The sequence below is a fragment of the Silurus aristotelis genome (assembly GCF_946808225.1).
Source record: "Silurus aristotelis genome assembly, chromosome: 23".
In the NCBI taxonomy this organism is placed as follows: domain Eukaryota; kingdom Metazoa; phylum Chordata; class Actinopteri; order Siluriformes; family Siluridae; genus Silurus; species Silurus aristotelis.
The window spans coordinates 1,226,353-1,251,352 of NC_139596.1; the positions used below are offsets into that span (position 1 = coordinate 1,226,353).

The 25,000-nt window shown below is 39.2% G+C and overlaps 4 protein-coding genes across 7 annotated transcripts in view; 2 read left to right on the forward strand and 2 right to left on the reverse strand.

The window, feature by feature from the left end:
- Positions 1–4,255, forward strand: part of trpv4 (transient receptor potential cation channel, subfamily V, member 4) — a 17,568-nt gene extending 13,313 nt beyond the window's left edge. For all 4 annotated transcript variants that reach the window (XM_083527199.1, XM_083527202.1, XM_083527201.1 and 1 more), the window contains 9 exons: positions 137–295; positions 399–491; positions 708–781; positions 1,306–1,471; positions 2,035–2,101; positions 2,190–2,497; positions 2,627–2,754; positions 3,127–3,242; positions 3,416–4,255. In XM_083527199.1, coding sequence (XP_083383325.1) covers positions 137–295; positions 399–491; positions 708–781; positions 1,306–1,471; positions 2,035–2,101; positions 2,190–2,497; positions 2,627–2,754; positions 3,127–3,242; positions 3,416–3,528 — 1,224 coding nt within the window. In that variant the 3' untranslated portion in view covers positions 3,529–4,255. The remainder of the gene's footprint in view (positions 1–136; positions 296–398; positions 492–707; positions 782–1,305; positions 1,472–2,034; positions 2,102–2,189; positions 2,498–2,626; positions 2,755–3,126; positions 3,243–3,415) is intronic.
- Positions 4,256–6,201: 1,946 nt separating this feature from the next.
- LOC310718435 (uncharacterized protein) lies at positions 6,202–8,256 on the reverse strand. Its single transcript, XM_083527270.1, has 6 exons — positions 8,209–8,256; positions 7,376–7,723; positions 7,261–7,302; positions 7,044–7,145; positions 6,924–6,946; positions 6,202–6,643 (listed from the first exon to the last, which is right to left on the reverse strand). The coding sequence occupies exons 1-6, from the start codon at positions 8,249–8,251 to the stop codon at positions 6,566–6,568; spliced, it is 636 nt and encodes a 211-aa protein (XP_083383396.1). The 5' UTR covers positions 8,252–8,256; the 3' UTR covers positions 6,202–6,565.
- Positions 8,257–10,231: 1,975 nt separating this feature from the next.
- Positions 10,232–12,775, forward strand: LOC310718446 (uncharacterized protein). Its single transcript, XM_083527278.1, has 5 exons — positions 10,232–10,572; positions 10,659–10,709; positions 10,837–10,950; positions 11,032–11,054; positions 11,664–12,775. The coding sequence occupies exons 1-5, from the start codon at positions 10,434–10,436 to the stop codon at positions 11,802–11,804; spliced, it is 468 nt and encodes a 155-aa protein (XP_083383404.1). The 5' UTR covers positions 10,232–10,433; the 3' UTR covers positions 11,805–12,775.
- A 7,067-nt stretch (positions 12,776–19,842) lies between these two features.
- LOC310718631 (uncharacterized protein) overlaps positions 19,843–25,000 on the reverse strand; it is a 51,109-nt gene continuing 45,951 nt past the window's right edge. The window contains exons 10-12 of the mRNA XM_083527543.1: positions 21,300–21,596; positions 21,066–21,203; positions 19,843–20,820 (exon numbers count right to left, since the gene is read on the reverse strand). Of these exons, the coding sequence (XP_083383669.1) occupies positions 20,789–20,820; positions 21,066–21,203; positions 21,300–21,596 (467 nt within the window). The 3' untranslated portion in view covers positions 19,843–20,788. The remainder of the gene's footprint in view (positions 20,821–21,065; positions 21,204–21,299; positions 21,597–25,000) is intronic.

Sequence of the window (25,000 nt, forward strand, 5' to 3'; positions counted from 1 at the left end):
GAAATGGAGATGAGAAGATCAGCAGATTGATGTTTATTTGAGTTTAGCATCTAAAGCAGAGCTGAGACTTAATCAGAAAGGAATTCTGGGAGATGATATCACTCATACTCCTGTACCCGTGCTCTGGTTTGTGCAGAACCGGCACGAGATGTTGGCCGTGGAGCCGATTAACGAGCTGCTGAGGGAGAAATGGCAAAAATTTGCGGCCGTGACGTTTTACATCAGCGTGGTGTCGTACCTCATCACCATGATCATCTTCACACTCGTCGCCTACAATCGTCCCTCTGATGGCATGGTGAGTACCGTCGCCTCACACACTGCATACTCATCATACACCTGTGTGTGTGTGTGTGTGTGTGTGTGTGTGTGTGTGTGTAAACTGTTAAATCCCTCCTCAGCCTCCGTATTCATACGTAACGACGGAGGACAAACTGCGTCTGGCAGGAGAACTCATCACCCTCAGCTCTGGACTCTTTTTCTTCATAAGTAATGTGAGTCTCTCACACACACACACACACACACACACACACACACACACACACTCACACTCACACACACACACACACACACACACACACACACACACACACTGACACGCTCAGTAGATGCTCTGTATATTCTATTAAAATGAGATTTCTGAGGTAAATTTTTAATATTGTAGTTTTTATTTGTTGTTTATTGCCTGTAAACTTTCTGTTCTCTCTCAGATAAAGGATTTGTTGCTGAAAAGAATGCCGTCCGTGACCTCGTTATTTATCGACGGATCGTTTCAACTCCTCTAGTAAGAATTTAACACACACACACAGTAACAGTGTGGCCAAAACACAGACTTTTCCAGACTTACACACAGGCACACACACGTGTCTTGCAATAGCATGAAATTTTCCCTTCACTTGAACAAGGAGACCCAAAACGTGACAGTGTTCCTGTGCACAAAGCCATGAAGATCTGGAAGTGTGTGAAAGATCTTGAGTAGCCTGATATTAAGCTATAAACACTATCGAACACTTTTGGGATGAATGTGAACACTGACTGCACCCCAGGCCTCCACATCTTCATACCTACATCACTACCTGACACAAATCTCCAAAAGAATCTAGTGGAACATCTTCCCAGAAGAGTGGAGGTTTTGATAACAGCAAATGGGATAAAATGTGGAAACAGGAATGAGAACATATAAATTTAATGGTCGGGTGTCCACAAACTTTTAGCTTAACTTTTACATATTCAAATATTTATAGAGACACATAGTTACATATGAGTGTGTGTGTGTGTGTGTGTGTGTGTGTGTGTGTGTGTGTGTAGTTTTATGTACTCAGTGCTGGTGCTGGTGTCGGTGTCTCTGTACCTGGCGGGGATTCAGGCCTACGTGACGGTGATGGTGTGTGCGCTGGTGTTAGGGTGGATGAACACACTGTATTTTACCAGAGGCTTCAAACTCACAGGCACCTACAGCATCATGATCCAGAAGGTACGAACACACACACACACACACACACACACACACACACACACACACACACACACACAGTCCTTTTAATCATGTGCACATACTTGTGCGAGGTCATACACAACAAAATATCTGTCCAATAACTGTCCCAGGACTCACATTCTAGAGTTGGGAGTTCAGGTGAGGTGCTTCCTGGTGCTATGGAGGAGAAAATCCAGCACATAAGAGTTTCACTGCAAAAATGTAATGTGGCTTTTAATAAAATCATTATCGGATGTTCAGGAGTTCAAGCATCAAAGATGCTGAACTGCACTGTAATCGTTATGTTTTTTTTTTATTTTTCCGCATTAAAATGCACCATAGAGCTCAAACTGACACTGGGCAATCGTCTCAAACTGTGGGCCGAACTCACCCAGATTGGCCTCCAGGGGGAGCTGAAGGTGCTCAATAATAAATGTGGTAGAAGCTGCAGCTCTGAATAGAAAAATATACTTAAGTGTAAAAATCAACATTCATGAAGGTTAAACTTATAAAGTTTGGAAATAATGTCGATGACGTGGTCACTCACGGTGTGTTTATTATAGATTCTGTTTAAAGATCTGTTCCGCTTCCTGCTGGTCTACGTGCTCTTCATGATCGGCTATGCTTCAGGTCAGGATATAATCACGCATGTGCATAAGTGATAAATTACATCTGTTTTCACACAGTCATGCATGCTCAACCTTCTCTCCTCCATCAGGTCTGGTGTCTCTGCTCAATCCGTGTCCCGCGAACAGCACCAAACTGCCGTGGGACGCCACCAATAAGTCGTTCTGCAGAGACCCGGCGGCGTTCAGCACCGTCCTGCTGGAGCTCTTCAAGCTCACCATCGGCCTGGGGAACCTGGAAGATATGGTCAAGGGGATGCAGTACCCTGAGGTGTGCCTCATCCTCGCAGTCACCTACATCGTGGTCTCCTTTGTGCTCCTGCTCAACATGCTGATCGCCCTCATGGGTCAGACCGTCACCAAGGTGTCCAAGCAGAGCAAGCAGATGTGGAAGCTGCAGGTGAACTCCGACTCCTGGACAATCTGGAAGCATTTCAAAAAAATTCATACACAATTAGCAAACACTTGATTCTTGTAGTTATTTTATAGATGAATGATGTCAGACATGGTTTCTCTGTGTGGTCTTCAGTGGGCTACAACGATCCTGGACATCGAGCGATCTTTACCCACGTGTCTGCGCAAAAAGTTCCGTGTGGGGGAAATGGTGACGGTGGGAAAGAACTGGGACGGGACTCCTGATAAGCGCTGGTGCTTCCGGTACGACTGAATGATTATCGTTACTACTGATCACTAGGAGTGTAAACGTGCACGTATTCGTACTGAACCGCTTCGGTACCGGGCTTTCGGTTTGATCACAAACCTGACACACCATCAGAGATCATTTCATCTCCCTCCTCCTTATGAAGTGTGAGTCTGAATGGACCACATCTTCTGAGGAAGCAGCTACCAGAAGCTGAAGTCTAGTACACGTAGAAACACGTACGGTCAGGAATGTGGTGTGATGGAGGTCATTAATACAATGTATAAAAACTGGTTTAAAGCAGAGCATGAATTCAGTACAGTCATGATAATGTGGATGAAGGTCCCCATGAAGAGAGAAAAAGCAGAGGATTGTGTTTATTCCTCCAGGGTGGACGAGGTGAAATGGTCGGACTGGAACCACAATCTGGGAATCATTAACGAGGATCCAGGACAAAAAGAGCAACACGAACAGGGTCACAACAACACCAAACGACTGCGACGAGGTGGGGTTCACACACACACACACACACACACACACACACACACACACACATTTTTTTAAATGGATTCAGTTGAGTGCATGCTTTACATCCAGATCAAGAAATAGATTGAAACCACAATCTCCACCTTCCTGGTTCATTGAGCGTAACATCACGCGTGTGTGTCGGTGTTACAGATCGCTGGTCCACGGTGGTTCCTCGAATAGTGGAGCTGAATCGAGGTCCCCGATCCAGAGAACACGTGGTGGAGATGGCGGAACCCCTGAAGCAGAGGAACAGTTTCAACTAAATCTGGAGCTGAACCACAGGAAATGTTATTTCTACTTACTGTAGAACATCTGCGTCCACTTCCATCTCCACAAGCACTGGAGCAAACATCTGGTCCTGACACTATAACAGTACCTTCACACACGACGGGACTGAAACAGTACTTCATCAGGACCTTGATCAATAAAAAACACAGAACTCGATCGGATCAGAACAGAACATCTGGAAGCAGAACGAGATCAGGATCAGGAGTCCAGATCATTCAGATTATAGAAAACCATATTATAGGTTTTTGTTGTATAATCACGTGATCCATTTTGCAGCGTTCTTCCTCAGGGATCTGTCTGGAGACTATCTGGATGTTATTTGGTCATAAATTATAAATATGCAGTCAGGAAAAAGCCAAACATTAATATATCAATAAAACATAAATATAATATCAATGAAAATATTAAATGCTTTTGAGAAAAGACAATATTTTCAGGTTGTACTGGTTACAGGGATTTATTTATTGTGACAATAACCAGAAATATTAAATATCTTTAGACTCCTGTAAGCGCAGCACGTTGTTCATTTTCACCTTGTAAATATTTCAATATTTTTTTTATCTTTATATATTGTTGTACTGACCAGATAATCATTCTTTTATATGAAAAATGTCATGTGACTTTGATGATTTGATATAAAAAAAATAAGTAAGGCTGCATTCATTAATGGAATTCTGAAATAAAATAAATACATAAAAAAAATTAGCTGTACATTATTATTATTATTATTATTATTATTATTATTATTATTATTTTTATTTTTTTTATTATTGAGGATTGTTCCCAGTAGGGGGCAGTAGGGAGCTCAGAGCAGCGCTGGAGTGATGGGATGAAGTAGAATCTGTTTGATGAAAAAAAGCAATGGAACCCCACAAAACTGTAGATAAAACACGGATTTATTTGACTGTTGCACCAATTTATGATCGCAGTAAAGAAAAGCAGGTAGTGAGCCCAAAAGCGCCCTCTTGCGTACAGTGTGCAGTGATGCAAGCTGGGAAAAGAAATGCATATAAGTGTGGGATGTCCACATACTTTCGGCTATTTATTGTATATAATTAGTCAGAAGAGCCAGTTTAAATTAATTGAATAAATGTATATTTACTTATTTGTAAATTGTAACCATTAAGTAATAATTACTACATTCATTTGTGCATTTATAAACCTGAATCCATTGTTTGGATTGAAATCAGTGAGTCGACTCTTAAGGTTTCGACTCTTTTAAACAGCGTCCTAAATCAGTGAGTCGACTCCAAGGTTTTGGCTTGAATCTGTATCAAACAATGTCCCGAATCAGTGAATCGACTCCAAGGTTTTGGCTTGACTCTGTATTAAACAATGTCCCGAATCAGTAAATCGACTCCGAAGTTTTGGTTTGATACTGTATCAAATAGTGTCCCGAGTCAGTGAATCGACTCCGCGAGTTTAAGTTAACTCTGTGTCTATTGGCGTCCTGAGCAAGTGCGTCGACTCTAATATTTTCATTTGACTCTTTAAAATTGTGTTCTGAATCGGATAAATCGCCTGCTAGGTTTTAATTTGACTCAAATAATTAAAGGTTTTGAGTTGATTTTTTATTTTTCAGTGTGTACTCAGTGAATCGATTCCTTTTTTTTTTTTGGGGGGGGGGGGGGGGGGTGGATCCAATTCAATGCGATTAAAGATATAGTGCAGGGGTTTTCAACCGGTGGTCGGCGGCCCCCTGGTGGTCCGTGGCGGCATTGCATGTGGTCCGAGACAGCCTACATATTTTCACTATTAAAATCACTTTTTTTCCACAATTTATTTTTCCAAACATTTCCAGAATATTTGCACATTAGTGGGAAAACTGAATTTAATGAGAATATCTAAAATATTCAAACTGACACAGGATAGGCTAGCTTTGCACCTATCAGGCCTACGCTTTGCTAACGTTGTGTTTTGCGTCATATACGTACTCATTCATGGAAGAGATTCAAACGTCCTGCAGCTATACGAAAAACTAGAGGCATTTGTTAAAAAAATGTCAAGATGGATAGAATGAGTGGAGAGTGGTAACATGGCTATGTTCCCTTCAGTTGAGGAATATTCTGACAGCACTGACATTAAAGACATTGTGCGTGAGCATTTGAGGAAGCTTGTGGTTCAATTCCAAAAGTACTTCAATGATTCTGATGAGTGGCGCTGTGACAGCAAATGGATCCTGCTCCCATTCAGTGATGATGCAGCAGCAGGTTCAAGCTTAACTACTGTAGAAGAGGATCAGCTCATAGAGATGTCCACAGACTGTCAGGAGGCATATGTATGATACACAACCCCTTCTGAAGTTCTGGATAAGTTGCCAGACAGAATTTCCAGAGCTTACAGTAAAAGCATTGCAGTGTCTATTACCCTTTCCAACTACATATATTTGTGAGAGCGGTTTTTCACACTGGCATATCTAAAGAACAAGTACAGGGCAAGGCTAAAACCAAAAAAAGGATATGAGGCTGTCACTATGTACCACTATATCACCACGAATAGACAGACTGTGTGGAAGTCACCACGCCCAGAAATCCCACTAACAGGTAAGGAGAAACCCCCCCCACACAAATAAAGAATTTATTTATTTATTTATTTATTTATTTATTTATTTATTTATTTATTTATTTATTTATTTATTATTTCACCAAACATTTTATCACCACTCATAACTGATCATCAAAATGGATTATATGTCAATATGTTTTAATAAAGCTGCTAACAAGTAGCCAACACACTTCATTTATAAAAAAATAAAAAATAAAAAAAAAAGTAAAAAAAAATGATCAGTGTGAGGTTTAAAATTACAGGTTTTTATGAAATTCTGATGTTTACTGACTGATTAAACTATTTGTAATTATTTAACTATTACATTATAAATGTATTGTTTTTTAATGCAAATTAAATCAAAAAACATGGAGCAAACAAACAAACCAATACGCAAAAAAAAAACTTGTGTGTCTTCTGTAACTGTACAATATGATTCCTGTAACAGGGACGTGTGACACTGAGGTTCTACTGAGTGACAGAAGAAAATCTTACATATGAATAATGCAGTTCCTCCTGCGTCCTTCTGGTTTTCTTCTTCCAGTTCTGTAAAGCAGAAGTCATTTTAATTCTGTTATACTGATGGAAATATAACACAATTTTGTCAAATGGATATTGATTACAGACGTCTTCAGAGTATTAGTTTGTTTGAGTCACCTAAGCAATTTAAATGTGTTAAAACTATTGGCACCCTGGAGAAATATTAGTAAAATAATTATAATAATTAAATAATTTCTCTGAAGAAAAAACAGCTCAAGAAATAAATATTAACCTCTGACTTTTGTCATTTTGTTTATTGGTTTTAAGTTTTTAGTGTCAGATTTACCTCATTGTCTTTTGCTTTAGCACCTGCAACAACAAAATGTTATTATTATTATTTATTTATTTATTTATTTTATTAATTTTTTTTATTGTTGTTGTAGTAGTTGTTAGCACAATACTTTACCTGTGTGTATTTTTCTATGATTCTGAATAAAGAAGATCAGGCCACAGAGCAGGAAAACAATCACAGACATCACAGACAGCATGAAGAACCCACCATAGGAGCCTGAAATAAATAAATATATATCAATTATTAATTATTAGAGCCGCATCATATTCTGATTATAAAACTGAGGTTTGTGTCTGTGGTGCGACGTGTCTGAGAGAATAAAAACACAAACCTTTTTCTATGTGTGGGCTCTTAGGAAATGTTTTATTTCCACCTGAAGAAATGTTACATTATTAATAACCTTAATGATCTCAATCTTCAAAGTTACTCACTTTATATAAATGTACCTTTGACACGTAGAGAGGTCGGGTTCCCAAAGATGATTTGATCTAATCTAATGGAGCTGCAGTAGTAAAGTCCTGTATCAGAGACGTTCACTGCAGTGATGGTGAGAGACGTGTTCTCGCCCTGAACAGACGTCAGGATGCGATTACTTTCAGTAAAAAAGTAACAGTTTTGTGAAGGAACTGACGTTCTAATCTGTTTACACCCGAGGAGAAGTGGAACCGAATCATTCGTGTGTTTAAACCAGAACATTTTATCTGTATGTTTCAGCTCATGTTTGCACCAAATAGTGGCATTATCTCCAACTTCAGCCTCTAAAATTGAAGAACACAGAGTCTCTGAGAGTAAACCTGCAATACACACACACACACACACACACGCACACACACACACACACACACACACACACACACACACACACACACACACACACACACATTTTTTTTTGTCATAATTTGAAATATATTCAGTTGCTTGTGCCTTTGCATTTTATTACACATCACACATACAATTAAAAAGAAAATCAGGACAACTGAGCTTTTAAACACATTCCCAAGTAGAGATCATTCTGTGTTTCATTTTCCCTACAAGGTCGTGTAATGAAATAAGAAATCTGTAAGAAATACCAGACCCTCGTATATTTGGATAGAAAAAGCATTTTTGGTTAAAAATGTGAACAATTCTGAATCATTACACAACATCAATCATATTTCATCATTTCAAAAAAACATCTGTATGTGTTACAAAGGACAGGATTATAACTCTGAATTTTAAAGTATTAAATGTACATTTTAAATATTGAGTTTTTAAAAGAAATGAGATTATTAACACTTACTGATAACAGAGAGGAACACAAGCAGAGCACCACGTGGAACCATCGCGTTCAAGACAAGAGACAGAGAAAGTTGATATGTCACCACAAACACTGAGAGAGATAGAGGGTGTGTGTGTGTGTGTGTTTGTGTGTGTATATATATATATATTAACTATATGTAACTTAGTTGTTTATTAATCCAACTAACTGTACTCTATACATGTATATGTGGGGTTCAGACCAATACAAAGGATTTGATGAAGGGCTTTTCCCAAATACCGAACACAACACGATCATTTTTATTGCATTAAAAATATTAAACAAACCCAGTTCAGTGATTCAGGAGTCAAAACTATTCTATATAATCATAAATATATTATTCTCTTTGAAACGTTTTCATCTGTTTATATGCTTCTGAGCAGAGATAATTAATTAATAAATGATCACCCTGATCAACATTTCAACTATGAGGACTGAAAACATCCGGTGGTCAGAGCCCAGGGTGTGAGTTTCATACGTTTCTGCAGTTTTGCAGTGTAAAAGAGATTCAGAGAACTGTGTCAGTGCTGTGGTTGGAAAAATATTCAGACAATGAAATGCATGTATTTGACTTGCGGTTAGTGAAATAGCTGGTCTTCACACGACTCTACCTGTCACAAGGGGGAAAAAAGTGCAGCTTCACAGGAAAGGAAGTAAAAATCACCTGCAGCATTTTATTTACTGGTTAAAGCACTTCATGTGATGAGACGTGATCCATCTGCTTTATCTTCGACTACACAGGGAATAAAACGGTGGATATTTCCTTTTCTTTTATATGCCATATTGGGACATAACAAAGGTTTGCCAAGATCTGCCAGTGGTCCCTGGTTTCCAGTGGAGGAATAGTGGTTAAGAGATTGGATTTCTGATCAGAAGGTTTTGAGCTCAAATCCCAGCACAACTGCTCAGTTGTTATTGAAATGATTGTGAAGGAGGTGCAGATACACGCTGTATTTTATGTGCTAGTATAAATACACAAGACTAGCAAAACACACACTACCCTGACACCTGACATGGACCAGACAAGTGCAGACCTCTATCGGATTATTGATGGTGTTTTTGCATTTCTGTAGTCAAGTGTTTTGTGAAGATCAGCCACTTCGGAAACCACAGGATTCTGCACATGTAGCAGCTGTCCATGGTATATGGTTTGTCTGTTTTCCAACCACAGAACCGACAAACGTCATGCATCTAGTTTTCGCATATATACGTACCCACAACCATGCTTCATCTGCTCCTGACCACTGGCCTCTCTCATGCTATTTTCAGTTTTCAACTTTCGAACATATTGGTTTGGTTATTAAAAACAACAAGAAAAAACTCCTACCTGTATTATTAAATATAAAACTTACATATGAAATGACAGCTGATATATAGTATGTTTGGTACACAGTTTACTTCTCTCAAAGTTTACTTCGAAATGACGAATTATGAAGTACAATCAATTCACTTCATCATTATGAATTAATACACTGCATAGTTAAAATATAAAGAAATGAAAGTCTATTAAAAGTAAATTATTTGAATAATATAAACAGGGAAATTCATGTTAAAAGATATGAAAAACTGTGTAAATGTTGAAATTGAAGAAAGACTTTTTTTGGTTTTTGATTTTTCAGGTTATAAAGTGCTGGTGAAACACACCTCCTTCACCCAGACAATCCAGCAGTTCTACAGCAGGTCGTTTCCTCGCAGTCTCTCATCTGATACACGATGGTTGGGTTTGTAGCTTTGCCTGTGTTTCTCTGTGTCATGGGTGAGTGTTAATAAGATCATTTATTACTTTATTAAACAGGTCTTTAAGTAAAAATGAAAAAAAAAAAAAAAATACTTCTTGTGGTTTGAGATCTGAGGCTGTGTCTGAAAACATTTATTTCTTCAAGTTATAAATGAGACACATTGATATTTAGGAACTTTTAAAAAGCTCATACATTATATGTAATTATTGTAGTGTGTGTGTGTGTATGTGTGTGTGTGTGTGTGTGTGTGTGTGTTGCAGGTTTGTTCTCAAACCTCTGTGCTTTGTAATTTTGGAGGTAGAAGTTGGAGATAATGTCACTATTTGGTGTCGACATGAACTGATTGTTTCAGGTTTTATACACTGGTTTAAACACACATGTGGTTCAGCTCCTCTTATTATTGGGTGTAAACAGTTTTTTAATTCAGCTCCATCACAAAACTGTCACTTCTTTAATGAAAGTGAGCACATGGTGGTATCTGTTCAGGGCGAGAACACGTCTCTCACCATCACTGCAGTAAACGTCTCTGATACAGGACTTTATTACTGCAGCTCCATGGAACTGATGCGAATTACATTTCATGAAACGAACTACTTGAGAGTGAAAGGTACATTTCTACAAAGTGAATAATTGGAGGAAAAGCTGATAAATGTGACTGAGGATACAAATTAATAATAATGTTTTATTTCTCAGGGGGAATTAAAACACTTTCGAAGCTCTCAGACAGAGAAACAGTAGCAGCAGGTGGGATCTTTTTGTCCTCACTAAGTTTCTTTAAATGTTTGATGCAGCTATAAAATTATGACATTGTATGAAATTGTAGATGATAGAAAATAGGATGTGGTTTTAAAGCTCAGATGTTTTCCTCCAGGTTCGGTCTCTTTGACTCTGATCTTTGTGCTGACCGCGGTGTTTGGCTCAGTGATTGTGATTCTTCTCGGTGTCCTGATCTTCATCTTACTGAAGCACAGAAACACACATGGAGGTCAAATATTATTCCTATAATAAATTTAATAATCATAATAATTATAATTATAATAATGATATTTCTGTTGTTTTGCTTCAGATCCTAAAGCAGAAGATACTGAGGTAAATATGAGCTAGCAAAGTACATACACTAGTCTTTATGCTGCTTAGCGCAGATACAGTGGGGGATATAATTATTCGATCCCCTGCTGAAATTTTTCTAGAATTTTAAGCTAGGTTTATTTTAGCAGAGAGACAAAAACATATCATAAAAAATAAATAAAGGTTATAAATTTATTTATATTTAATGGAGTGAAATAAGTATTTGATCCTGTATCAAATTAGCATGAATTCTGACTCCCACAGACCCAAATTAGTTCTCAAGTCAAGTCAAGAAGCTTTTATTGTCATTTCAACCATATACAGTATCTGACACAGTGAAATAAAACAACGTTCCTCCTGAACCCTGGTGCTACACACAACAATAATCCTGTACCTATAAGAAAGAACTCCTAATATCAACTAGATCAAATCAATATTATTGACTTGAGATTTCCAGATTTTACATTCTTTAGATCACCATGTGAGCAGAGCATGTTTAACTCCACCTTGAAAACATTAGTGATTTTTTTTTTTAATCTCACTCCAGCTCAATAAAACCATCTAAGAGATTTCTGTTTTCAGGTTTTCCTGTTATTTTAATCATCTGCAATGTTCTTTGTGTTCCTGCAGGATCCTGAGTCAGACTCAGTGAATTACGCTGCGCTAAACTTCTCAAAGATGAAAACCAAGAAGGCTGCAAGACTCAAAAGGCAAAATACAATGGAGGATCCACATGTTGTTTATTCTTCAGCCAGACATTACACACAGTAACGTGTGTACATCATTTTACTGTTTACTACTGTTTTTGATGGTCTGCTTGATGATGGATTATGATGCAATTGATGATCATTATTACAGATGAAAGACGTTTCTGTGCCAAAATTGACTTGGGGCTGGTCATGATTCCCTCCACATTCACTAAAACACCAGTTTTGTAGCGCTTTCTTGAGCTATACTTTCATACAAGGAGATTCTGTTGATGCTTTTAAAGCTCATTAAAGAGAGAAAGCTTTAAAATGTCGACCACACTAAAGATCCTGAAAGGTTCCCTAAGGCTTTAAATGCATGACCCTATACATGTGTGAACTTCAGAACATGAAGTCAAATATGAAACAAGAATGTCTCTGATGCTCTCTAGTGGCTGGTTGTTGTAACTCAATCCGTTCTCAGTCGACATTTCAGTTTTTCTCAGTTGCTTTGGCGCATTTCTCGAATCATCCTTAATATTTGCAAAGCAGTGAGTGCATTTCTGAAAACAATGTGTACAAACAGCACAAACACATCAAATTACTTAAGTTCTCAAAATAATTTCATCTCTCAAAAGTAAGTATTTGTGTCAGTGAACATCTCATTCCCATCAGAATGAAAAGCTCCTTTGTCATTTTGTAATGTTTTTGTAATGTCTTTGTCTTGATATAAACTATGGTTTGGATCACAGTGAATAAAAATGCACAAGTTGAATTTCTTCTCTACGGCATCGTGGAATTTCAGCAGCACAAATGTATTTATTTGATTGCATATTTGATTTATATCGATTGCAAGAGACCAGACAGGATTCACATTTTTACTGTAATGTACAAGTGTTTATTCTTTTATTGGTTGTTCATCCATTTATCCAGAAATTGTAATTCTGTGTTTTGCTCTGTTGCCAATTGAAAGTTCACAAGATTCACCTTTGACCTGTTTTGGAGAACTGGTTCATCATTGGTTGATCTGATGCCATAAACTCTCCTTCATTAGTGACGTTCGAGATTCGTCTTCAGTTTGATAAGGAACATTTCCCATCCCATTCTTTCACTTTCTCAAAAATCTGCAACTTGACAGGTAGGGAATTAAACATCATAAATGCAAAAATGTCAAATAAATAAATCTTAAAATGATTTTTCTTTGTGACTCTAATCCCATACAAGCCATCAAAATACACATGACAGCTGGGATTTCTGGGGGAAAAAAGGAAGATTGTTAAGAGATTGCTACTGGGGATAAATAGATAGATAGATAGATAGATAGATAGATAGATAGATAGATAGATAGACAGACAGACAGACAGACAGACAGACAGACAGACAGACAGACAGAGATTTTTTTGTCGCCAAACATTAGGCCTGATATATAAATAGTAAATGCCCCCCCAAATGCCTGTATTGAAAGGTCCCTGTGGTGCAGTGGGTTACGGCATAGCTGCCAAATAATGGGCCTGATTTGTAAATTATAAGTGCCCCCCCCCCATTTTTTTTTACTGCTGTTGGAAGGTTACTGTGGTGCAGTGTGTTAGAGCGTACCTGCTCTCAATGCTGCTGTAAATCCAGGTTCGAGGCTGCTAGCTTTTATTTTGGTTTTGCACCTCGCCAAAAATTGTGCCATTTATAAATGATAAATGCCCCCCAAAAAACTGCTGCGTTGGAAATGTTCCCATGGTGCAGTTGATTGGGGCACGCCTATTAGTACTGAGGTCCCGGGTTTGAGGCTACGAGACTATTTTTTGTTTTGTGCATCGCCAAACATTGGGCCTGATTCATAAATGTTAAATGTGCACTGAATGTATTTAATACACGGTTTCACAATGATTGATTGAGATGAATATGTATATATATACATATATACAGAGGTGGGAAGTAACAGAGTACAAATATACTTTGTTACTGTACTTAAGTAGATTTTTCTGTTATCAGTACTTTACTCCACTATTTATTTTTAACTTTTTAATTTTACTCATTAAATTTTTACACAAATATCTGTACTTTCTACTTCTTACATTTTCAAAACAGACCCATTACTTTAGTTTTAATCCATTGATTTGGTGAAATATTTTTATTTATTTTCACTGCGCGCCGATTTCAGCCGAACAACCGATTTCCTGTCATTGCGCGGCTTTTTCAATCCGCTGGTGTATAAAGTCATGACTCTCATTTACCACAGATGTAGACTAGTTTACGAATCAGCAGGCAGAAGGCAGTAAGAAGTTTTGGGTTAACGTGAATGAGACAGAGGGAGTCAGTGATGAGAACATGACTGAGAACAGACACATTCCTGATCATCATCATCTTTTCTCTGCTTGTGTTCTATATGTGGATCTTTAGGCGAAATTAAAACCTTCGGCAAAAAATTGATTGACATTCATCCACGGCGTCCTTTCTTTACTTGGATATAAAATAAATAAATAAACTCCAGATAAAAATATTTTTAATCAGTAAACTTTTGTTTTATTTCTGCACCAAGTCTCAAATCAAACACCAAAATCCGCCATGATTCACACAATTAACCCTCTAGGTGGCGTTTTGAGGGTTTTTCCCTCATAATGGCGACACAAACTTAAATTACTGTCTTTATTGATCGTACAGATAAAAACAATACATCATTTAAATCTGTAAAATGTCTATAATTTTATACACATATATATATATATATATATATATATATATATATATATATATATATATATATATATATATATATATATATATATATATATATATATATATATATATATATATAAGCTTCCTGACTTGATTTGAAGAGGTGCAGATTCTCCGGTATCACCTCATTAACTGTCCTCATAACTTAATGACTTCCAACAGGAAGTGGCTATATCTCGCTATCTTTGTCTCTCTATTTTTTTCTATCTAATTGTCTCTGTGTCTCTTTTAGTAAATGTCTCTGTCTCACTGTATATGTCTCTCTCTTGCTGTCTCTCTATTTGTTTCTCACTCTTTCTAAAGCTGTGTCTGTGTCTCTTTGTCCTTGTCTCTGTCTTTCCTGCTTATTTACATGTCTAACAAAGTTTTGTGTTTTGAACTATAGAAAAACCAAGAGTCCAATAAGCAAAGCCTTGTTTGCCACCCCTGTGGTAGTGTAGTGGTTAGTGATGCGATCTCTGCTATCTGCTTCACCCTGTTTGATTCCTACCACTTAGCTTTCCTTTAAATTGTTTAAAAAGTTTTAATAAAGAACTATAAAAGGTCCTAAAAATAGGCTTCCAGAAGGTGATCCTGTAGCTCAATTGGAAGAGCTTTGCCTCTGGGTTGAGCGGTTGATGGTTCAAGCCCTGGCCAGGGTTGAGGTTAAGAGTGCGGAAGGTTCCGGAGACTGATCTGGGGAAGGTGTCAGAAATGGCTGCGTGGAAGGTTGAATGTCAAAGATTTTGGAGGGCGTATCCTGAAGCAGGGGGGCAATATCCGAGCATCTGCCCCCCTGGCGTCTGAGAAGGTGAAAACATCCAAAAAAGTATTGACTTAGTTTTGCATCTCTAGGGAAGAATTCTGCAAAAACCTGCCAAAAAAACAAAAGTTTAAGTGTTTTAGGAAGAGGTAGGTCTACAACTGTCGTTTGAAGAAAGCCAGAGACTCCGCTGTTCATACATCTAGGGGATGTTCATTCCAGCACCCTGGTGCCAGAAGAGAGAAGAGCCTTGAAGTATACTTACCTCTCATCCTGAGAGAAGGTGGTACCAGTCAAGCAGTGCTGGAGGATCTCCGACAGCGTGGTGCAGTGCGAGGTGTGACGAGGTCCCTGAGGTAAAATGGTGCTGGAATGACCAGCAGATGTGAACCCCCTCAATGTTACCTGGTATGAGCGATCTTCCAGGTAGGAAGCAAACCATTTCCATGCTGCTCCACGGATACCAAGGCTCCTGAGCGTAGACAAGAGAGTCTTTGGTTGACCGTGTTTTATCATGGTACAAGAATTACCTTAGTGGTGCAGGTGCTGGACTTGTGGTTCTTGTACAGTTGAGTCATTTCTCATAGGGTGGTGGTAGTAGCTTGGTAGTTAAGGCTTTGGTCTCTGGGTCAAAAGGTCACAAGTTTCAATCCCAACAGTAGCAATCTGCCACTTTGCGCTCGTGCCAGGCCCATAGCCCTCGTTTGTTTGGTTGTGGGTTACACTGGAAAAGAGCCTCTGCCCAATGCCTTAAATGCGGTCTAAATGCTACCGCCGTGAACAGAGAAAAAAGAAAAAGCACCACTCGTATCTTTTTTAGACTCTTGAAGACAAAAGTCCAATAAGCAAACCCGTTGCTCCCTGTCCGGTGGTGGTGTAGCGGTTAATGTCTTGGTCTCTGATTTTTCTGGTTTGATTCTTACCTCTAGTTTCATATTGAACATTATAAGAAGTTTTTAAAAACAGAACAATGAAAGGTCATGGTTGCTGGTCAATCATGGTATATCAGTGGTGCAGGTGTTGGAGATGTGATTCTTGTACCTGAGTCACCTCTCATAGACTTCCGGTTACTAAGAGAATGTACAGGAAGGAGAAGTTTTGACCCTCTACCATCATGATCTAAGAGAAAACAGTGGTTTCCAAACTATAGAAAAGCCAAGAGTCCAATAAGCAAAGGCGTGTTTGCCTCTCCTGTGTTGGTGTAATGGTCAGTGAAGTGGTTGCTGCTGTCTGACTCACCCGGTTCGATTCCTACTGCTTAGCATTCCTTTAAATTGTTTAAAAAGTTTTATAAAAGAACCAAAAAAGGTCCTAAAAATCAGACTCTTGCAGGAGATCCTGTGGCTCAATTGGAAGAGCTTTGCCTCTGGGCTAAGAGGTTGCCGGTTCAAACCCCGGCCAGGGCTCAAAGTAAAGAGTGTGGAAGGTTACGGTGGAGGTTACGGTTACAGTGGAGGTGTCAGAAATGGCTGCGTGGAAGGTTGAATGTGGATGGTATCAGAAGGCATATCCTGAAACGGGGGGGCAAAATATGGGCATCTGCCCCCCCGGCATCTGAGAAGCTGAAAACAGGGGGTTATGAAGCAAAAACGTCCAAAAAAGTTTCGACTTAGGCTCCTGGAAGGATAATATTATACAAAATCATTTTTCTCCCCCCATGCAAAACCACAACCCTCACTTTACCTGAGGCTATGACCCAGCAAATCTTCACAGTCAACCACCCCATGGCTCACAACACACCAATTTCCACACAACTCACCCAGTGTGGGGACAAGCCAGATTTGAACCAGCAACCTCTTAGCTCAGAGGCAAGGCTTTTACCACAAAGCCATCAAGTCCCACAACTCACCTTCTTTTTTGGGGGGGTTTATCCTTCATTTCATGCTTCAAAGCAAGAAATTCAGACCAGACAGAAACACAGAAAGCAGGATTCGAACCCTGAACCCCACCAACAGCAAAATACCAGTCTTAACCCACTGAACCATCAGGAAGGACAGGCTGCAATGATTGTTTATAGCAGGTCTATCTTTTCTTTCAAACCATCAACACAAGAATATAATGCTAAAGACAGACATAGGAAGCAAACCCATATCGAGAATAGCAGCGACAAAGCAGGATTCAAACCCTGATTCACGCCATTAGCAAGGCACCAGCATCAACCCACTGAACCATCATGAAGGACAAGCTGGGAAGCTTGTTTAGAGCAGGTCTATCTTTCTTTTTAACCCATCAAACCAAAAATATGAAGATGTAGGAATCAGGAATTTAACCTACCTCATAACTAGCAGACAGAAAGCCAGGTTTGAACCCCCACCACCAACATTAGCAAAGTACCAGCCTTAACCCACTAAGCCATTAGGAATAAACAGGATGGGAAGCTTGATTAGAGAGGGTCTATCTTTCTTTTCAAACCATCAACACAAGAATTTTACGCTAAAGAAAGATATAGGAAGCGAATACAAATGTAAGTAGCACAAGTTGAACCCACATTATAAATAACAGGAAGAAAGCAGGATTCGAACCATGATCCCCACCACCAGCGAGACACCAACGTTAACCCATTGAACCATTGGTGAGGACAGACTAGGAAGCTTGTTTAGAGCAGGTCTATCTTTCTTTTCAACCCATTAAAAACAAAAACATATCGCTAAAGAAAGATGTAGGAAGTGAATCCTGATCGTGACTGGCAGGAAGAAAGCAGGATTCGAACCCTGAACCCCACCAAAAGCAAGACAATTGATTTAATCCACTAAACCATCAGGGAAGACAGGCCAGAAAGTTTGTTTAGAGCAGGTCTATCTACCTTTAAACCATCAACACAAGAATATAAAGCTAAAGAAAGATTTAGGAAGCAGGAACATAAACTACATCACAACTAGCAGGATTCAAACCCTGATCTTTACCATCAGCAAGGCACCAGCCTTAATCCAATGAACCATGGAAGAGATCAGACTGGGAAGCATGTTTAGATGAGGCACAAGCCTTAAACCACTGAGTGACCACTGCTGAAAAGCATGTGTGCTTTTTGGAGGGTTCATACTTTGTTTCATGTCAGAGAGCAGGTCTATCTACCTTTAAACCATCAACACAAGAATATAAAGCTAAAGAAAGATTTAGGAAGCAGGAACATAACCTACATCGCAACTAGCAGGCAGAAAGCAGGATTCAAACCCTGATCCTCACCGTCAAGTCAAGTCAAGTCAAGTCAAGTCAAGAGGCTTTTATTGTCATTTCTACTATACACAGTGGTACACAGTACGCAGTAGAAACGAGACAACGTTTCTCCGGAACCCTGGTGCTACACTAAACAACAACAAGCTACATAAAGTGCATCGGTGCAACCTAGTGCAAACAGTGCAGACAAAAAACAATACAGACAGACAGTGCAGACAGAAAACACAAGAAAACACAAGACAAGACACAAAACCTGAGATAGCGCCAACTAGTAAACCTACTGTATACTCTGAATATACAGTACTGTATGAGGAGAAGTGTAAAAACAATACCCAGGAGTGAATATAAACAGACACAGTGTAGTGCAAAAAACAGCAGCAGTCAAGAGGTGCAAAAAACAGCATGTAAACGGTATAATAGAGTCAAAGGTGCAAAAAACAGCATGTAAACAGTGTCGTACGGTAGAGTATAAATAAATGATGGTGGAATGGGCTGGGATGAGTAATGAGTGTTTGTTGAGTGTTAAGTCTAGGACTTCAGCGAGGCACCAACCTCAACCCACTGAACCATGGAACAGATCAGACTGGGATGCATGTTTAGATGAGGCACAAGCCTTAAACCACTGAGCGACCACTGCTGAAAAGCATGTGTGCTTTTTGGAGGGTTTATACTTTGTTTCATGCCAGCGCAGTAAGAAAGAAGGCATGTAGGACTGGCTTTAAAACCTTATCACCAGCGTGGACTATATCAAGGACCATGTTCAGGCACAAGCCTTAACCCATTGAGCTACCACAGAAGTGCCTTTTTTTTTTTTTGGTGGAGTTATCTTTCATTAAAGATCAGGAAATCAAGAAATTAATCCAACACAGAAAAGACAGAATTGAAATGTTTTTATTTGAGTGGACAAGATCCAGAAGTTTTATTTACCAACACAGCAACCACCAGCTCGAGCAGGAATCAAACTCTCATCCTCGTGGGGACCCTGACATAACCCACTAGGCTATCACATCTATCTATCTATCTATCTATCTATCTATCTATCTATCTATCTATCTGTCTGTCTGTCTGTCTGTCTGTCTGTCTGTCTGTCTGTCTGTCTGTCTGTCTGTCTGTCTATCTATCTATCTATCTATCTATCTATCTATCTATCTATCTATCTATCATAATGTGAGGTCCAGTTAACAGCTAAAACAGGTAGAAGTTATAACTACTTTTTACTGAAGTACATGTCAGAGCTTCTTTACTTTCACTTGAGTAAAAAAGTATAATCAGTACTTCAACTTTTACCCGAGTATTTTAAAACATGAGGATCTGTACTTCTACTTAAGTAAAGGATGTGTGTTATTGATATTGTGATATTGCAGCAAATAATGAAATATATATATATATATATATATATATATATATATATATATATATATATATATATATATATATATACAGAATGTACAGTAAACTTTATGTAGATAGACAAGTAGTTCGGTGCCAGTGATGCGTTAGGGGATTTTTATTCACCCTTTGTGGGGCTTTACGTTCACAACAGTAGAGCCTCCGTACTATACAGTGATGGAGTTGGTCAGACTGCTCAAGAAAGTAAAGGTATTGCTGTGACTTCCTAACCAGAGCTGAAGTGTTCTGGTGCCAGGAGAGATCCTCAGAGATGTGAACTCCCATAGAACTTAAAAGTGGACACCCTCGCTACCTCAGTTCCATTTATGTAGACTGGGAAGTGTCTCCTGCTGTTAGATTTCAGAAAGTCTACGATGAGCTCTTTAGTCTTAATGGCATTGAGGGTCAGGTTGTTGGTGGCACAACACACTGTCAGTCTTCGGATCTTTTCCCTGTCGGCCAATTCGTTGTTGTTGCTTATCTGGCCGACCACTGTGGTGTCATCGACGTTGGAGTTATGAAGAGGAGCACAGTTGGGGGTAATTGGGCTGAGAAAAGAAACCTGTGGTCCAGAATCCATCTGCAAGATACCCTGAGCTTAGTGATCAGTACAGAGTGGGGGACTGTATTGAACAAAGAACTAAAGTCAATGTACGGCATTCTGATGTAGGTGTTGTTTTTATCCAGGTAGGTGAGGGCTGAAGAGCCGTGGAAACTGCATCTTCTGTCAACCTGTTCGGGCGATAGGCAGACCAGTGTGGGTCCAGTGAAGGTGGTCTCCCTGCAGTGAGGTGATTCAGATTCTCAAGCACTTCATAACAATATGGGTGCAATTGGGTGAAAATCGTTGGTCTTCCACATGTGTTTGGGGTGAAAGATGTTCTCTTCTATATGGAGTTTGTATGTATGCTCTCCTAATGCCCTTTTTCAGGTTGGCCCTGGCTCTGTTCTAGTCCTCTGCATTATGTTGCTTTCAACAGGAGACGGACTTCAGAGTTCATCCACGGCTTCTGATTAGGAAAGCACCTAAATCACTAACAGGGTTTGGGTGGAACAGGTTTAAAACCTGAAACACAGATGATGGACACAGAGTTATTATTAAATCTGTGCACCAGGTTTAGTCAGAATAAGATTATTGCTGTGTTTAAAAACAGGTAAAATATTACATAAATATTTGATAATATTTATATTAAAAAATTTAACTATATAATTTAATAATTTAAATAAATGTTTAAACTATTTAAAATATTTAAATAATATTTTATTTATAATCTGTTCTCTGAAAACTTCACATTTGTGAAGTCCACTCACCAGAGTTCTTCTTCTTCTTCCAGATCACAATTCCAGCAACAACAGCAACAAGAACAACGAGAGCCATGATGACACCAACGATGATCCCAATCAGTCCTCCACCTGATCCTCCATCTGATCCTCCATCTGATCCTCCACCTGTTAAATCATCACAGAGTGTTTATTATCTGCTGCATCAGTAAATCAGTGTTTACTCTGTAAATGTGTAGATTTATAGGAAAGTGTTTCTCCGACCTCTCAGGATTCGTCTCTCGCTCACAGGCAGCACTAAATCCTTCTCCAAGCTGTTGTGCTCAATCACACAGGTGTAGGTGTGTTTCTGCAGCTCCTCAGCTGAGACTTTCAAAATGCTTCTCTTCTGGAAGCTTCCATCCTGGTTGGGTAACGTCTCTCTGAGCTCCACGTCTTCATACACGTCCTCTCCGTCCTTCTTCCAGGAGATATTCAGTGCTTTGGGGTAGAAACCTGTAGCATGACACACCACCTCTGGAGAAGAAGCTTCTGTTTGGAACAGTGACATTTCAGGACGATCTGCAGAGACACAAAGACATAAATATTAAACTACACTGTAAGATTAAGTCATTTAAATAAGAAGGAAAACAGTTTTTTTTATTGATGAAGAAGATCTGGTGTTTCTTCAAAATAATTAAATAGAAATGTATTTGATCAACAAATAAAAGAACATAAATGACAGTTTAACGTGCTAGAAATATCAATAAATGTGTGAAAGGTGTGTGTGATGTAGAAGGTTATAAAGATGGAGGTTTACACATTAAAGACTGCAGCATTTATTGTGTAGAAATGATTTACACTCTGGTTGTGATGAAAACTGTAGTTCATGATGAATATAATTAATATGTAATAAAGGATCATTTTTTTGTTATTAGTGTGTTACAGTATCAGAGAAGAACACACAGTTTACCTTTTCTCTCCACAGTCTTTCTGCCATAATTCACAAATGTATGTAACAAAAAAATACAGTCATGCTCCAGGAAGCTCTTCCAGTATTTAGTGTAACCATTAGACTCCCAGTTGCGTTTGAGGATCAGAGCTTCAGGTTTAACTGCAATCCAGGTTCCAGTTTCCAGATCCAGACTGATGAAATCTTCTCCATCAAAACCGTACTGATTGTATCCTCTAGTGATGCCGCCATTAATAATATCACAGCCGTACATCCTCTGTAGTGTGTCACCTTTTAAAGAGATAAACACAAAAAAAACCTCTAAATATCACATATTACACTTTAGTCAGTGGTGGTGAAGAGGATGATTGTGCAACTACTGCAGAAGTGATAAGGAAGACAGATAGAAAGGTACTTGGTGTGACTTCTGGAAATAGAAAGATAGACAAAGAGACGTTGTGGTGGAATGAGGAGGTGCAGGAGAGCAGAAGGAGAAAGAGGTTGGGATCGACAGAGTGATGAGCAAAGTAAGCAGGAGTAGGAAGGTAGGAAGGAGATGCAGCAGCAGGTGAAGAGGGATGTGGTGAAAGCCAAGGAAAAGGCATACGAGGAGCTGTATGAGAAGTTGTACAACAAGGAAGGAGAAAAGGATTTGTAGCGATTAGCCAGGCAGAGGAACCGAGCTCGGAAGGATGTGCTGCAGGTTAGAGCAATAAAGGATGGAGATGGAAATGTGTTGACTAGTGAGGAGAGTGTGTTGAGAAGATGGAGAGAGTATTTTGAGCAGCTGATGAACGAGGAAAATGAGAGAGAGAGAAGGTTGGGTGGTATGGAGATGCTGAAGCAGAAAGTGGATAGGATTAGTAAAGAGGACGTGAAAGCAGTGATTAAGAGGATGAAGAGTGGGAAGTCGGTAGAACCAGAAGCATGGAGATGTTAAGGAGAGATGCAGCGGAGTTTTTAACCAGATTTTTAAACAGGATTTTGAAAGGTGAGAAAATGCCTGAGGAATGAAGAAGAAGTGTCCTGGTACTGATCTTTAAGAATAAGGGAGTTTTGCAGACCTGCAGTAACTACAGGGAAATTAAGTTGATCCGTCACACCATGAAGTTATGGGAAAGAGTAGTGGAAGCCAGGCTGAGAGAAGAGGTGACCATCTGTGAGCAACAGCTTGTGATATCAGTTTGTGATAGAAGAGTATCTGTGAGAGTGAAAGGAAAAGTTTATAGGACTGTGGTGAGACCTGAGATGTTTTATGGATTAGAGACAGTGGCATTGCGTAGAAGACAGGAGGTGGAGCTGGAGGTAGCAGAGCTGAAGATGTTGAGGTTTTCGTTGAGAGTGACGACGATGGACAGGATAAAAAAATTTGTTTATTAGAGGGACAGCACATGTAGGACGTTTTGAAGACAAGGTGAGGGAGTCGAGATTGAGATGGTTTGGACATGTGCAGAGGAGGGACATGGGGTATATCAGTAGGAGAATGCTGAGGATGGAGCCACCAGGAAGGAGGAAAAGAGGAAGGCCAAGGAGGAGGTTTATGGATGTGGTGATGGAAGACATGTAGGTAGTTGGCTTGAAAGAGGCAGATGGGAACAGGGGGTATGGAGACGGATGATCCGCTGTGGCGCCCCCTAATGGGAGAAGCCGAAAGAAGAAGAAGAAGAAGAAGAAGCATGATGTGAAATCATATCATATTATAAAAAAAATTCTAAAAATAGAAATGTGTTTATTCTTACCCCTGCTGTGATTAAACTGCTCCCGTACTGTTTTGAATGTACTGTTAAATCTGTACTGATTGCTCTGCATGTTCTGTGCCTCATCCTTCCAGTAATTTTCGCTCATAATATTTTTGATCCAATTATCTGGGATCAGTCTCTTGTGACTGCTACTGTAGGACATATACTGCTTTTCATCCAGAAGACCCACAGCAGTGAACTCTGAACCAGCATGTCTGGGCGTGAGCGCGGTGTAGTGGTACTGCAGAGAATGTGTCTCTGTAAATACAATAACCAACATTTTAAATCGTTTTGTTTAAATTACAATTCATAGCGCAAGACTCCAAAAAAAAAACAACCCTGAGATTCGAATGTCACACTTTCATTAAAGGCTTGCGGGTTAGATTTTATTTCATTAGTGAATGAAACATAAAGTAGTGCGGAGACATTACATGAACAAAAACAAACGTGGTACTAAAAACAAAGACATGAATGCAAATGTCCATAGCATTGATGAAACTTGACATAGACTTACAGTCAGGTCCATACATTTTGAGACATAGACACAATTCTTACATTTTTGGCTCTATACACCACCACAATGGATTTGAAATGAAACGAACAAGTTGTGCTTTAACTGCAGACTGTCAGCTTTAATTTGAGGGCATTAATATCCAAATCAGGTGAACGGTGTAGGAATTACAACAGTTTGCAACAGTTGCTTTTGCAGTATGCTTTGGGTCATTGTCCATCTGCACAGTGAATTGCCATCCAATGAGTTCTGAAGCATTTGGCTGAATATGAGCAGATAATATTGCCCGAAACACTTCAGAATTCATTCTGCTGCTTTTGTCAGCAGTCACATCATCAATAAATACAAGAGAACCAGTTCCATTGGCAGCCATACATGCCCACACCATGACACTACCACCACCATGCTTCACTGATGAGGTGGTATGCTTAGGATCATGAGCAGTTCCTTTCCTTCTCCATACTCTTCTCTTCCCATCATTTTGGTACAAGTTGATCTTGGTCTCATCTGTCCATAGGATGTTGTTCCAGAACTGTGGAGGCTTTTTTAGATGTTGTTTGGCAAACTCTAATCTGGTCTTTCTGTTTTTGAGGCTCACCAATGGTTTACATCCTTTGGTGAACCCTCTGTATTCACGCTGGTGAAGTCTTCTCTTGATTGTTGACTTTGACACACATACACCTACCTCCTGGAGAGTGTTCTTGATCTGGCCAACTGTTGTGAAGGGTGTTTTCTTCACCAGGGAAATAGTTCTTTGGTCATCCACCACAGTTGTTTTCCATGG

What these genes read in the sequence shown, in the direction of transcription:
- LOC310718435 (XM_083527270.1), bottom strand. Translation starts at nt 8,251, where the DNA reads ATGGTTCCACGTGGTGCTCTGCTTGTGTTCCTCTCTGTTATCA. An exon ending in TGTGTTCCTCTCTGTTATCA is followed by an intron (nt 7,724 to 8,208) that starts GTAAGTGTTAAT and finishes TGTGTATTGCAG; the next exon opens with GTTTACTCTCAGAGACTCTG. An exon ending in GAGCCCACACATAGAAAAAG is followed by an intron (nt 7,146 to 7,260) that starts GTTTGTGTTTTT and finishes TATTTATTTCAG; the next exon opens with GCTCCTATGGTGGGTTCTTC.
- LOC310718446 (XM_083527278.1), top strand. Translation starts at nt 10,434, where the DNA reads ATGGTGGTATCTGTTCAGGGCGAGAACACGTCTCTCACCATCACTGCA. An exon ending in GAACTACTTGAGAGTGAAAG is followed by an intron (nt 10,573 to 10,658) that starts GTACATTTCTAC and finishes TTTATTTCTCAG; the next exon opens with GGGGAATTAAAACACTTTCG. An exon ending in CTAAAGCAGAAGATACTGAG is followed by an intron (nt 11,055 to 11,663) that starts GTAAATATGAGC and finishes GTGTTCCTGCAG; the next exon opens with GATCCTGAGTCAGACTCAGT.